The sequence below is a fragment of the Pipistrellus hanaki genome (assembly GCF_964339955.1).
Source record: "Pipistrellus hanaki genome assembly, chromosome: 7".
Classification (NCBI taxonomy): Eukaryota; Metazoa; Chordata; class Mammalia; order Chiroptera; family Vespertilionidae; genus Pipistrellus; species Pipistrellus hanaki.
Window position 1 is genome coordinate 15,114,238 of NC_140509.1, and position 14,316 is coordinate 15,128,553.

Below are 14,316 nucleotides of genomic sequence, written 5' to 3' on the forward strand. Positions count from 1 at the left end.
AAGAGTTCGGCCAAGAGACCCTCTGCCACAGGAGATACAGCAAGACTTTGAAGTCACGTTTCTTCCTTTACTCTTGACCTCCTTTTATGAGCCCAGTTCTGTCCTCACTCTGGGAGTAAATGAAGAATAAATGCCTGAAAAGCTAGGCTGCTGATTAGGCAACCTAAACAGCAAAGAAACTCCCACTGGATAAACATGGGGAAGGAAGCATTTAGGTCTCCACATACTAGAGTCTCATACTATTTATTTATTTACTTATTTATCCTCACCGGAGGATATTTTTCCCATTGACTTTTACAGAGATTGGAATGGAAGTGAAGAGAGAGAGAGAGAGAGAGACATCTATGTGTCGATTGGTTGAGCCTGCAACCAAGATGCATGCCCTTGAACAGAATCTAATCTGTGACCAACTGTTCAGTGGATAGGGTTGCAACTCTATCCACTGAGCCAAACGGGTTAGGGCTCACACTTTAACCCCTGTAACAATTCAGGTGATAAAAGGGGTTCACAGAAAGAGGGTCAGCAACCTGCTCCAGGTCACAGCAAACCCTGTCCTATGTAGGACACAAGCGCATATCATAGGCACCCTGAGCCCAGGAGCGCCTGGGGGCCTGTGAGTGTTGGGGCCCTTCCCCCCTGGCGAGCCTGCGCCTGGCTCACACTCGCTGGACAGCCCCAGAGGCAGCAACTCTCTGGCCTGGGCCTCCCTGCAGCCCGTGGCCAGCCCTTCACACTGTGGCCCTCAGAGTGGAAGGCGCTCTCAGGAGAGGCAGGTCCTGCTCCAGTCCTGGCCTCCTGAACAGCCCTGCAAGTCTCTTCTGCCCTCCTGCCACACCTCCCCCCCCCCCCTCCCCCTCTCCCTGGGTTCCCACCGCTTCCCTCCAGGCCCGCGGCCAGAACCCCGGGCGCCGCACGCGCAAATGCCTGCGCGGCCTCGCAACCGTGGGCTCAACCGTGGGACGGTTGGACACGCCGCGGGGTCTTACCAGTCGGTGCGAGTCCGGCCTGGAGGTTGGGCGATTGGCGCGGCGCCTCCGGTGGCCTCGCAGGGGGGTCTTCCCAGGGCTTGGGTCCAGAGCCTGGGTTGTGCTCCCTCCAGAGGCGCAGGGGGTCCGCGGGCCTGACCCGCCCTGGCCGCGCCAAGGAGATGTGCTCCACACCCGGGCTGCCGCCGCCGGGGGCCTCGCTGGCCCTGAAGGTGTCCTTCGTGGCCGTGCATTCTGAGGTGATCCCTGTGCAGCTCTGGGGGCTGGTGGGCGAGCGGCGGGAAGAGTACCTGCGGCTGAGCCAGGAGATCCAGGAGGCGTCGGCCACGCGAGGCCCGTGGGCGCTGGGCGGCGCCTCGGCTATGCCCGGCGAGCTGTGCCTGGTGCAGGTGGGGCACCGCTGGTACCGCGGCCGCGTGGTGAGCCGGCAGGGCCAGGACAGCCGCGTCTTCCTGCTGGACGAGGGCCGCATCATCACGGCGGCCGCGGGCTCGCTGGTGCCCGGGCGCAGCGAGTTCTTCCACCTGCCGTCGGAGGTGCTGGGCTGCGTGCTGGCCGGCCTGGTGCCCGCGGGGGGCGGCGGTGGCAGGCCCCAGCACTGGCAGCCCGGCGCCCTGGACTTCCTCAGCCACCTGCAGGGCCAGGAGCTGCGCGGGCAGGTCCTGGACGTGCTCCTGCCGCACCGCCTGGTCTTCCTGGAGGTGCCCGCGCTGTGCCAGCAGATGCAGGAGCTGGGCCTGGCCAGGCAGGTGCCGCACAGCCTCTTCCGCTCGCTGCTCAAACGCTACCTGCCGGCGGCGGCCTCCGCGGGATCCTCCAGGACCCACGTCTTGCAGCGGGTCCTGCCCAAGCAGGACAAGCCGAGCCTGGATTACTTCTACCCGCAGCTGCAGCTGGGCGTGACGGAGCCCATGGTGGTGACGCAGGTGTGCCACCCGCACCGCATCCACTGCCAGCTGCGGAGCTTCTCCCAGGAGATCCGTCGCCTCTCGGAGAGCATGGCCCACATCTACCGGGGTTCCGTGGGGGCCGGGGATGAGAACCGCACCAGTGGCCCCTGGGAGGGGGAGGAGGAGAGCCCGGACAAGTCGGGCTCCCCGTGTGCGTCCTGCGGGCTGGACGGACACTGGTACAGGGCGCTCTTGCTCGAGACCTTTTGGCCCCAGCGCTGTGCCCAGGTGCTCCACATCGACTTCGGCCGGAAAGAGCTGGTGAGCTGCAGCAGCCTGCGCTATTTGCTGCCTGAGTACTTCCGAATGCCCGTGGTGACCTACCCCTGCGCCTTGTACGGCCTCTGGGACGGCGGCCGAGGCTGGTCTCCGTCCCAGGTCGGCGGCCTGAAGGCACTGATACTGGGCCAGGCCGTGAATGCCAAGATTGAGTTTTACTGTTCCTTTGAGCATGTGTATTACGTCACGCTGTACGGAGAAGACGGGGTGAATCTTAACTGTGCCTTTGGGGTACAGTCCTGTTGCCTGATCGACAGATTCCTCCACAGCCCGGGAACAGAAGAGGAGGAGGAGGAAGAGGAGGAGGAGGAAGAGGAAGAGGAGGAGGAGCAGGAGGAAGACGAGGAGTCCGTAGCAGCCCTTTACTGTCAGTCTCTGGCTGAAGAAGTGGAGGAAGAGCTTCCCCTCCCAGCCCTGAGGTCTGTCCATTTAAAGATCAATACCTTCTACGATGCCCAAGTGGAGTTTGTTAGAGACCCTTCTGAGTTCTGGATCGGGCTGAGGAAGCACAGGGGCACCTTCAGCAAGCTGATGAAGAGGATGTGCAGTTTCTACTCCTCGGCCAGGAAGCTGGACGGGGTGGTTTTGAAGCCGAAAGCTGATGACCTCTGCTGCGCGAAATGGATGGAGAACGGTTACTATCGGGCCCTGGTCACCAGGTTGGACGACAAGAACGTGGACGTGTTCTTAGTCGACCGAGGCAATTCGGAGACGGTGGACTGGTGTGACGTGAGGATGCTGCTGCCTCAGTTCCGAAGGCTGCCAGGTTTGGCTCTGAGGTGCACTCTGGCTGACATTTGGCCTGTGGCGGGAACCTGGAGCCAGGAGGCAATTTCCTTTTTTAAAAAGACTGTGCTCCACAAAGAATTAGTTATCCATGTCCTTGATAAGAAGGATAAGCAATATGTGGTGGAGATTCTGGATGAATCAAGAACAGGGGAAGAAAACATTGGTAAGCTAATTGCTCAAGCTGGATATGCCAAGTATCAGGAATTTGAAACACAGGGAAATATCCCTGGATGTACCCTCTTCCCAGAGCATGTTTCAAACCATTTCAGTGCTGAGAAGAACAAAGTAACTTCTGCCAAGGGGGATAATACGACTGCGTGTGTTTCCGACACTTTGGCGGACACCATAGTTGGTACACATGGTTCAATGGGACTAGTTGTGGAGGAAAAAGAGAAAAGAATGTCTGTTTATGCTCCTCTTATACAGAATTTCTTGCCAGGCTCTTCTTGTGAAGGAGAGATAAAAGTTGGAAGCACAATGGAAGTCAAAGTGTCTTACGCTAAAAACCCAGGCTATTTCTGGTGCCAACTGACCAGGAACATGCAAGAATTTAAAGCATTAATGTGTGATATTCAGGACTATTGCAACAATACCCCTACTCCTTACCAGGGGACCACCCCTGCTTGTTTGGCAAAGCGAACAGCAAATGGAAAATGGTCCAGAGCTCTGGTCAGGAGGACACAATCTTCAGAGGATGTCAAAGTAGTATTTGTAGATTATGGAAATAAAGATACGGTATCTGTGGAGAATATTTGTTCAATTAATGAAGAATTTCTCAAAATGAAGGCTCAGGCCTTTAGGTGCAGTCTTTATAACTTAATTGAACCAACTGGTCAGAATCCTTTTGCTTGGGGTGAAAAGACAATAAAATTTTTCCGTGAATTTGTAGTCAATGCATGGAAAGACAATCTAGAATTAAAATGCACAATATTTGCTACTGCATCAACAGGTGACAAGGAACTGTTTTATATCGTGGATTTGCTAACACCCTTTCAGAGTGTAAGCCATATCTTGGTAGAAAAAAGATTTGCAAAGCCAATCAAACTTCCGAAGCCACTGGGCTTCCCCCTTCAGCTATGTTCTTACTACTATTCAACACATGATATGAGAGTTGGAAGTGAAGAATCAGTACTTATAACACATGTTGACGAGCCTTGGACATTTTATTGCCAGTTGGGGAGAAATGCCCATATTTTAGAAGAGTTGTCATGTTCTATTATACAATTAAATAAAACTTTGCTGAACATAAAAAAAGCACCCTTGATCCCGGGAGACTTGTGCCTTGCTAAGTACACTGACAGAAATTGGAGTAGGGGGATAATGATAGAAAAAGACCCAAGCAAAGTATTTTTTGTTGATTTTGGTAACATTCGCGTGGTAGCAAATGATGATCTGCTTTCAATACCTAGTGATGCATATGATGTCTTACTTTTGCCCATGCAGGGCATTAGATGCTCCTTGTCTGATATTCCTGACCATATACCAAAAGACATTACAACATGGTTTCAGGAGACTATTTTAGGCAAGTTATTGAAGGCTGTGGTCGTAGCCAAAGATCCAGATGGAAAACTGATGATAGAACTATATGATGACAGTATTCAAATCAATGCTACTATTAATGAGAAGTTAGCATTGCTTGGTTACAAAGGTAGGGAACAAAAAAAAGAAGAAAGTGAAGTACTCTCTGCAACAGAAACTCTTGATGTGAAAAAGAAAAATATGAAGTTGTCACCTATGGAATATTTAAGCAAACCAGCAGAGAACAAGATACATAATATGGAGATTCTGGCAGAGTCATACAAACCTAAGAATAGTTCAGCAGGTAAGGAGCTCATACTTTCACAGAGTTCAACAAAGGCAAACGTAGTCCCTCAACATGGCAACTCTGTGGGCAATGAAAAGAGTGAAGTGTCTTCATTTATAGAAAAGAAAGAAGCAAAGAAAGTCACGGAACTGGAAGTCACTCCTTCAGAGAGAAAAAGAGGAGGTTTCTGTAACAAAGATTTGCCTCTAAAATTCTCTGAGTTCCCACAGAAGACTGTAAAGCCTGGCTTTAAAACAACTGTGTATGTTTCTCATATAAATGACCTTTCAGACTTTTATGTGCAACTAACAGAAGATGAAGCTAAACTCAGTCGTCTTTCAGAGAGATTAAATGATGTTAGGAGGAGGCCCGAACGCTATACAGGTCCACCTTTGCAAAGAGGAGATATAATATGTGCCACTTTCCCAGACGACAATTTGTGGTACCGTGCTGTGGTCAAGGAAAGACAACCCAGTGACCTTCTCTCTGTGCAATTTATAGATTATGGCAACGTTTCCACGGTTCCTGCTAACAAGATAGGTAAACTTGACCTTGTTAACGCCCTGTTGCCAAGGCTGTGCATTCACTGCTCCTTACAGGGGCTTTGGATTCCTGAGGTTCTAAACTGTGAAGAAATGATGCGTTACTTCTCTCAAAGGACAGACGAGGCTCCAATAAAATGTGAATTTGTTAAATTCCAAGACAGATGGGAGGTTATTCTTGCCGATGAACATGGGATCATAGCAGAAGATATAATTAGCAGATATACTTTCAGTGAAAAATCAGAAATAGGATTTTCCCTCCAAATAATGAATGGCGCCTTTTCCAAGTCGGCCAACAAAACAGACAGTGACACGTCAGTATTTCTTAACTGGTATGATCCCAAGATGAAGACGCTAAGAGCTTATGCCACTGTGGTAGATGGGCCTGAATATTTTTGGTGTCAGTTTGCTGATACTGAGAAACTTCAGTATTTAGAAGGAAGACTACAAGCTGCTGGAGAACAGACACCAGATTGGAGAAGTTGTATCTCATGTCCTCGCATTGGAGATCCTTGCATCGTGAGATACAGAGAGGACGGGCACTTGTACAGGGCGCTTATCACCAATATTTGCAAAGATTCTCTTGTGTCTGTCAGGCTTGTGGACTTTGGGAACATTGAAGACTGCGTGGACCCCAAATCCCTCTGGACCATTCCTTCTGAGCTTATGGCGATCCCCATGCAAGCCTTTCCCTGTTGTCTCTTGGGATTTCATGTTTCAGAGGGTGTGTGCCCTCAAGAGGGAAATGATGTGTTTTATGAAATAGTAACAGAAGATGTGTTGGAGATAACAATCTTAGAAATAAAAAAGGATATTTGTGATATCCCTTTGGCAATTGTTGACTTGAAAAGTAAAGGCGAAAGTATTAATGAGAAAATGAAAAGGTATTCTCAGATTGGTATTCGAAACAGTGATCTGCCCTATGAAAGAAATGGCCCAGGGATAAAGGGAGCTCTTAGGTTCCCCGGTCCTGATGTCAGAGGTAAGAAACCATGTAGTAAGGACGGACAAGAGAAAACATTGTATGTGGAACCACAGGCAGGTGAGCTCTCTGCAAGAATTGAGAAAGATTTAAACATGATTGAAATAAAACCAAATAAATTCCATGATCCCAAAATGGATGCCATTTTTAAAGCTTTTGAAAACCCATGCAAAGATAAGACTGGCACTGAGGTCCTGGAAGGTAAAGTAGAGTGCCATTTGGTTGAACAAATGACAGAATTGAGTGTGTTATTTCCACGTGCTGATGAAACAGAGGAGATACTAGAACTGAATTCACTTGAGGTGCGGCTTTCTCCTGATGATGAATCAAAAGAATTCGTGGACCTGGAATCCATCGAGTTACAGCATTCCCTCGTCGGGGATGAAGAAAAAGAAGAGCCAGGCCTGGTGCCTCCCATCGAGCCACTCCCCCTGGTCTGTGACCCAGAAGCCACCCTGGAGCCCTTCATGGTACAGCTGCCCCTCACCTGTGAAGCCGAGAAGCAGCCAGAGCTAGACTTGCCTACAGCCCAGCTGTGCCTAGAATCCCTGGGTGCGGAGGCCGCGAGAGAGCCAAGCTGTGTGGAATGGCTTGATGACCAAGCTGGGTTGCCATCTCATCTCCATGGAAAGGATTGTGATCCCAAGACACAGATGGAAATGACTACATCTAAAGAAGAATTTACAGAATATAAAAGCAGAGATGACATTTCCTCATTGACGTCTCTGTTTTCTGAGGAAGAACCCAGAGATGAGCGGAAACACGGTGCTTTCCCAGGGGTCCCAGGTATGTGAGTTTTTTCTCTCACTTTCATTTAGGTTTAACCTGGTGTTTTCTTATTTGTTTACTAATTTGTCTTAAAAAATTATTATCTGAATTTTTAAATTAACTTTTTTTTGGGGGGGGAACAGAGTAAAACCTGAAAAGAGAATTCAATTTGGAGGGTATTTTTAAAAATATATATATTTTATTGATTTTTTACAGAGAGGAGGGGAGAGTGATAGAGAGTTAGAAACATCAATGAGAGAGAAACATGGATTTCCTGCACACCCCACATTGGGGATCTGCCTGCAACCAAGGTACATGCATGCCCTTGACTGGAATTGAACTTGGGACCTTGCAGTCCACTGACTGACGCTCTATCCATTGAGCCAAACAATTTAATTTTAAATTAAATTATAAAATTTGTGTAAAATAATACTTAATATGCTGGGTAAAATGCTGATTTATTTTGTGTTTAAAAAATCAAATGCGTAAAGTGTGTTTCCAAAAAGTAATCACATTAAAATATAAAACAAAAAACAATACCTTTAAAATAAAGAGGTTATATTTTTTGGTGTTTTTTAAAAAAGTGTGGGTTTGGGTTTTGTGTGTGTGTTTGCGTGTGTGTGTGTGTTTTTTCCAAACATTACTATAGGCATGAATTTATGATAAGGATCATTTCAGCAGAGTTTTCAAATTTAACTGTTTTGTTTCATGCAGGTACTTTGCCATTCATTTAGAATCCCTTAGACAAAAACTAGATTATGGAGCCTATACAAACCAAAAAAGTTAACAGCCAGGAGTAAATATTGGAGGACATTTAATGTCATTAACTTTTCTCTAAATTATTATTACTGCTATTTTCTTGGCTGCTTACTAAGATAAAAGTTAGATTAAATGGCTAACTTTTAGTGTTTTTTTTTAAATCAATGTAACTTTTCAATAATTGTTATATTATTCAACTTGAGTTATTGTACAAAATAGAGAAAATGATAGACTCTCAGGAGAATGAAAATCATCATAACTGCCTCACCAAGAAATGACCACAGTTAACACCACGGTGTGCTTCCTTTCTGTTGTCTTTCTGCTTATGTGTGTGTTTATTTACAGAGAGTTTATAAAACCAAATAGAGATCATACTATCCTACAGTGTTCATCTTTTAAATATGCCTTCAAAATAATTTAGTTCCATAGTATGCCATCATGTGGATATATGATGACTTATTTAAATATTATACTAGATTTTTAGTCTTCATTGTTACATTTCAGAATAGTAAGTAATAGCTTTGTGATAAGATTGTCTGTTTATTTGCAATGTGCTGCTTTGCTATAGAAATGGTTGTTGCAACCATAGACCACACCACCTCTGGCAAGAATAGCCTGCTTTTTGTAGTAGTTTTTAATGTTAGAACCAGACACACACCTTTAAAAAACACAACACATGGTGATAGTTTTTTGTTTGTTTTTGAGGAAAACGGTAAGGAATTATATGGGGAGGGACCCTGATAGAATTTAAACAAAACCAAGGAAAGATGACAGACTTAGAACATGTTGTATCTTATATGATACCGATTATATAGGAATAGCAATGGCAGATTAGGAAAATGCTTTGCTCATGCATCTAATATTAAGGAATGAAGAGGTATGCATTGGGTCTTACTCTGTTCAATCTGGCAGCTGAACCAGAGAACACGTACACTCTGAAAGGATTTACTGTGGGATCCAAATGTGTTGTGTGGTCAAGACACACATGGTCTAAATGTGAGATTTTGGAAATAGCTGAAGAAGGCACAAAGGTGAGTACAGTTGAAGTACTTTATCTCAAAATGTACCTGAAGACTGTTAAGGAACTTTTATAAGCTGAGAAAATGCAGTTACACAGATGTTCAACTGTTCATTCCCCCTCCTATTTTGATGCAATGCAAAATATCGTTTTAAGAGTTCATAGATGAGCATCCTAGCAAGAAATTGTGCTAGGCTTTCCTCCTTACCCCTAAAATTCTATCAATCACCAGGTTCTACACTTTCCACTTCCCAACTGTCTAAATGTTTTAGATCTCTTGCCACTGCCTTTGCCTAGTCTCTCATTTCACTACCGGATTATTCTAATAACCTTCTATTTGGTTCACTTCTGGCCTTCCTTCCATTGATCTCCACACTGCCGGTGTGCAGTTTGTCAAATGCCAGTCTGAGTACATCATTCCTGTGTGTCAAAGTTCTTGGGGACTTGCACTTGAATGTATCTCTCCTGTGACCTGAAAACCACTTGTATCAGAATCACCTGGTGTATTCACTTAAACTGCTGGTTTCCAGGCTGTGCCCTGCCTGGCTGACTCAGAACTTCTGGGAGTAGGACCAGGACTCTGCATTCTTATACCATTAAAATTTGAGAATTGCTCATCTAGAATAGAAAAGTCAAGCTCATCAACATGACATAGTCCTTCGGGTTAAAGTGTCAGTGTACCTCTCCAATGTCTTGCTCCTTTATCTTTTGTACTTTACACCAGATGAACATCAGACTTCTTGGTTTCTCATATATGTGATTCTGCTTGGCTTCTTTGATTGATGTATTTAATAATGCAGTTTGTTCTATTTGCCTGTATGCTGTTCCCTGCCAAACTGGTTAATCTCCACTTATCTTTAAAATATTTACTTTAGCCATTGCATCTTCCAGGAAGCATTCACTTGCTTTATTTTCTAAATTTCTCTACCTCTCCCTTTTCCCTACCTTCAAAGGGCTTTATGTCTTCTGTATATTTTTGTATCTCCTGCTGAAGAAATCTATTATACAATTTACTGTTTAGAGATCTGTTTCTCCACTAAATTTTAAACCTTTTGAGATCTAAATTTTATCCATCTTTGATCTCTAGGCATGTTCAATATCTAATTTTTGAACTAAAGTAAGATTGAATTGAAATGTAAGACTGAAATGTAATACAATTATTTTTTTTATTGCCTTTTAAGGTATTTCATTTTTTTAAAGGATTGTTGTGGTATAAGAATCAGTTACAGTTTTTGGAATCTACCAATATTTATTACATTTTTTTCTATGGTAGGTTTTGAACCTTTCAAATGGTATGGAGGAGATAGTGAACCCTGAGAATGTCTGGAATGGCATACCCAAATTGGATAAGAGTCCATGTGAGGTATGGAATTATAGAAATAGTAATTAATGAGAGCATTGTCCTTCATTTTGAAAGGTGATAACTATTGCCAAAGACCTTGTGTTTAGGAATAATGGGGGTCTTTACTGTAATGACGATGAAAAACAGCAATAACAGAATCAATGTTTCTGGGCTTTATGCCTCATATCCTTTTGGACAACCTAGTTATTAATATTTTACTCTTTCATTTTCATTTTGGGACTTAAAAAATTGAAATTGTTTGGTGTCCATGACCTTTATAAAATATGTTTGATGCAGAAAATCTAGGACAATGGCAAAGTTAAAAAGAAGAGAGTATCAGTCACCTGTAATATATTCATTCAAAGATAAACACGTTGGTCAATGTGGTTTTCCTTTATAGTTTTTCTGATTATATGGAATATAAACATACCATCTATATATTTTGAACATAGTTTACTTTATTCTACATACAGTTTTGTATTTTGTTCTTCATTCAAGATTATAAGGTGGGAAATTTCTGTTGCCATTATGATATGTCTGGGCATTTGAATTTATCCTGTTTGGATAAATTTAAATCTCATGAGGCATTAACTTAGGACTACTTTTTTGTGATACATTAACTCACCATGGTCTGGGATTCTATTTGATTACATTAAAATTTTTTTTTATCTGAGCTATTTTGTTTTACCATAAGAATAGGTCTTATGAATTCATTTCTGTACAGACATCACATACATGATGCTATTAGGAGTTGAAAGCATCCAGGAGAACTATTCCTCTTCATGAAGTCTTTATTAAACCTTCTGTGGCTCACCAGGGATAATGTGTTTGAAAACAGCCCTTGGACAATGTACCAGGCACCAGAGTTGTGGGAGTTTGGGAGCTAACCGTTGGAAGAGGGTACTTCATTCTCTGGGTCAAATGCTCCGATGGAGATGGGCCAGAGAAACGTGTAGCTGAAGGATAGAAGATGTACTTGCAGTGATTCTTCGCTATAAAGATCCTTTTTAAAGGATTACTTTTTAAAAAAAAAACAATTACTTTTTATTGTTTACAATTTTTATGTTTTTTCTATGGTTCCCTTTCTCATTTTAATTATTTTGTGCCTACAATGAAGAACTGGTTGTAATCCAAGGGTTTGATTTGCTGGTATATAGTCCAAACATGAGGGAAAGATCTTTCCTTCATGTCATTGGATGATGTTTATAAAACAGATTGTCAAATATTAAAGATACCATTACCCTGAACCCTCAAACAGAAATAGTTTATCAATTAATTTCCTTGATTATCACTAATAAGAAAAAAAGAAGAAAAAAAACAACTCTTTAGCTAAAATGTTAAATGTGGTTAGGAGGATAAATAGCCAAGAAGAGGAATTCTTGAAATAGGAAATGCTTGTTGATTGAATTAACCTTGAAAGTTAGATTGTGAATCTGACAAATTCATAGTTTAAAGGTTTTTTTCAGTGTTAATTAGCTTATATGTTCAAATCATCAATGCATGTTAAATGGTCTCTTGGAATTTCTTTCAGGACTTTTAGTTTTATGTGTATGGTACAGTTCATTTTGGGGGAGTTCCTGGTCATTGCATGGTCATGTTCATAAGTAGCACATTTGTTCTTAGAATTGAGCAGATTATGAATGAAATCAGCTCTTGGTGGTTTTATGTGAAAAATACGCACTAGTCCAAGAGAACAACGAACTAACTGGCTACCAGCCTTGTTAACATCATTCTAGCAAAATAAGAAAATATGTCCATTTCATAATATTTTAGAGAAACTTTATCTGATAATAGGTAATGTGTGAGAACCAAAACACTAAAAAGAAAACAATTTTATAGGGATAATTCTCTGCAGTAATTAGAATACTCACTCATCCTCCCTCCCCATTTTTAGAGTACATTACATTTGTGGTGGTCACTCCCATGAAACTAATTTCCTTGTGTTTTTTTTTCTGTTTCTTTCTCAACCTCAGAAAAGAAGCTTGGAGGTAACATAAATTTAGCTGTGGATCCAGTCAGAGCTGCTCATAAAAAAGAGGCATGGCATCCAGACCAATAGAGTGTTTGAGTAAATTGAGAGCCTGGATTGCAAGAAATTGTCATGCTTTGGAAACTTTGATATGTGAAAATCAAATAAGTTGACTGTGCAGTGTATTTATAGTCATATTGCTGAATGTATATGGATTGGAGGGTGTCTTTATTTTGCTAACCAATTTACTAACACATTAGGTCATATTTTTAAAAATTATTTAAAATATAGTGTTTAAAAGTATAGGTTTATGACAAGTATATTATATGATGCTACTTAGGAGGATGGTTTTGTAACTCCTTTAAGATTTTTGTTTTTGTTCCAGTAACTTTGCCTTCTGTCTAAATATTTGACTAATTGCCTGTTTGAATTTGGAAGTATTCCAATATGACACAATATTTGAATAAAGTTTATCCTTAAAAGTGTAGTGGTCTCTTTTCATTAAAGAGGAAATAGAATTTTGGAATATCCATAGTAAAGGAACCACAATTCTACAGTTGGGAAAAAGAGAGCAGCATTAAATGCTAGCTCTGGGTTTAATCACTTGGCTGGTATTTTAAATGTATTTTCTTATTTACTCCTCAACTCCAGGTGCATATTAATATTGCTCATATTTTATAGGCGAGAAAATGGAACCTTTTTACAGAAGCTAAATAACTTCATGAAGTCTTTAATAAACCTTCTGTGGATAACGTGTTTGAAAATCAGCCCTTGAACAATGTACCAGACACTGAAGTTGTTTGGTCAAAGAGCTAAAAGCTTGATCAAACCGGACCCATCTAACATCAAAGTCCATGCTTTTAAAAACATGGCTGTGAGTGGTAGTATGCAAGGTCCAGATCCTAGCATCAGGAAATAGATCCTACTTACTATATATGCGACCTAGGCAGACTATATAATATCTTTGAGCCTTGATCTTCCTCATCTGTGAAATGGGGATAATAAAACCTTTCTTGCAATATTTTTAAGATTATAAATAATTTATGTAAAGTACCTAAAAAGGAATAGACATTAAATAGGTATTTTATTATTTCCCTGAAAGATATTCAGTATGCACTATACTAGGGTTCTGTGTTTTTACCCTTAACTCATTGGGTCCTTTCAGCAGATATTTTCTTTTTTCTGCAGCAGCACAAGCCACCAACAAAGGATTTTAAAGAGGTGCTATTGAGTGGGACAGCCATACAATTGGAATGGTTATCCATTTCTAAAATGAGGTTTGTGACATAAGAGTGGGGGAAAGATGTTTGCATAGGAAGCTTTATCAGACCTTGAAGCTCGAAGGGAATAGTGAGAATAGAGAAGCTTAAAAGCTGGGTGTAATTTCAAAAAGCAAAAAGGAGATGGTTTTGCATTTAACTTAATGGAGGTGGGTAAGTATACCATTATTCCTGAGATAATGGACAGACAAGTTTGGCTCAACATGCAGGAGACATGGTTGTGAATTACTGAGAGAAATGTCAGAGAAGGCATCTCAGGGCCAGATTACAGGAAGCCTGCAGTTTCATGCTGAGGAGTTGAAACATTTTAAACCTGAATGGCTATATAGGATAGGAGAAACCAAATTTCTCAAAATGGGTCTTTGTGCACCTTAACACATTAAGACAGGCCAGAAGTGCCATTTCAGAACACAATTACTTAGTAACTGGGCAGAAGGGGTAGATATGGAATAGTCATAGTGAACCAAGCTTCTTACCAAGTATTGATTATCCCTGTTCACATAGGCTTAATTAACTATGAAGAAATCAGAGCACATGTACACATAGGAACTGTTTTACATGGAAATTGGGACTCAAAAGAAATGTTGGCTCAGAAAGAAACTCACTATAGACTGATTCACTTGCCTCTCAGCATAACCATTATTGCTTGTCTCATTTTTGGTTCTTGTAAGTGTATTTCTAGTATCACCTGAGCTCACTCATCTAGGGGAAATGATGAACAACATAGACTGATGAACAAGAACAGACCTAGAGACAGGGAAGCATCGATCAGACTGTCAGACCTCAGAGGGAAGGTAGAGGAGGGTGGGAATAAGGGAGAGAGATCAACCAAAGGACTGTGAGCCTAA

General features: G+C 42.4%; 1 protein-coding gene across 1 annotated transcript; it reads left to right on the forward strand.

Moving 5' to 3' along the window:
• Positions 1-1,147: 1,147 nt before the first annotated feature.
• TDRD6 (tudor domain containing 6) lies at positions 1,148-12,673 on the forward strand (the record flags this gene model as incomplete). Its single annotated transcript, XM_084889822.1, has 4 exons — positions 1,148-7,118; positions 8,772-8,890; positions 10,151-10,240; positions 12,193-12,673. The coding sequence occupies 4 exons, from the start codon at positions 1,148-1,150 to the stop codon at positions 12,214-12,216; spliced, it is 6,204 nt and encodes a 2,067-aa protein (XP_084745948.1). The 3' UTR covers positions 12,217-12,673.
• Positions 12,674-14,316: the final 1,643 nt, after the last annotated feature.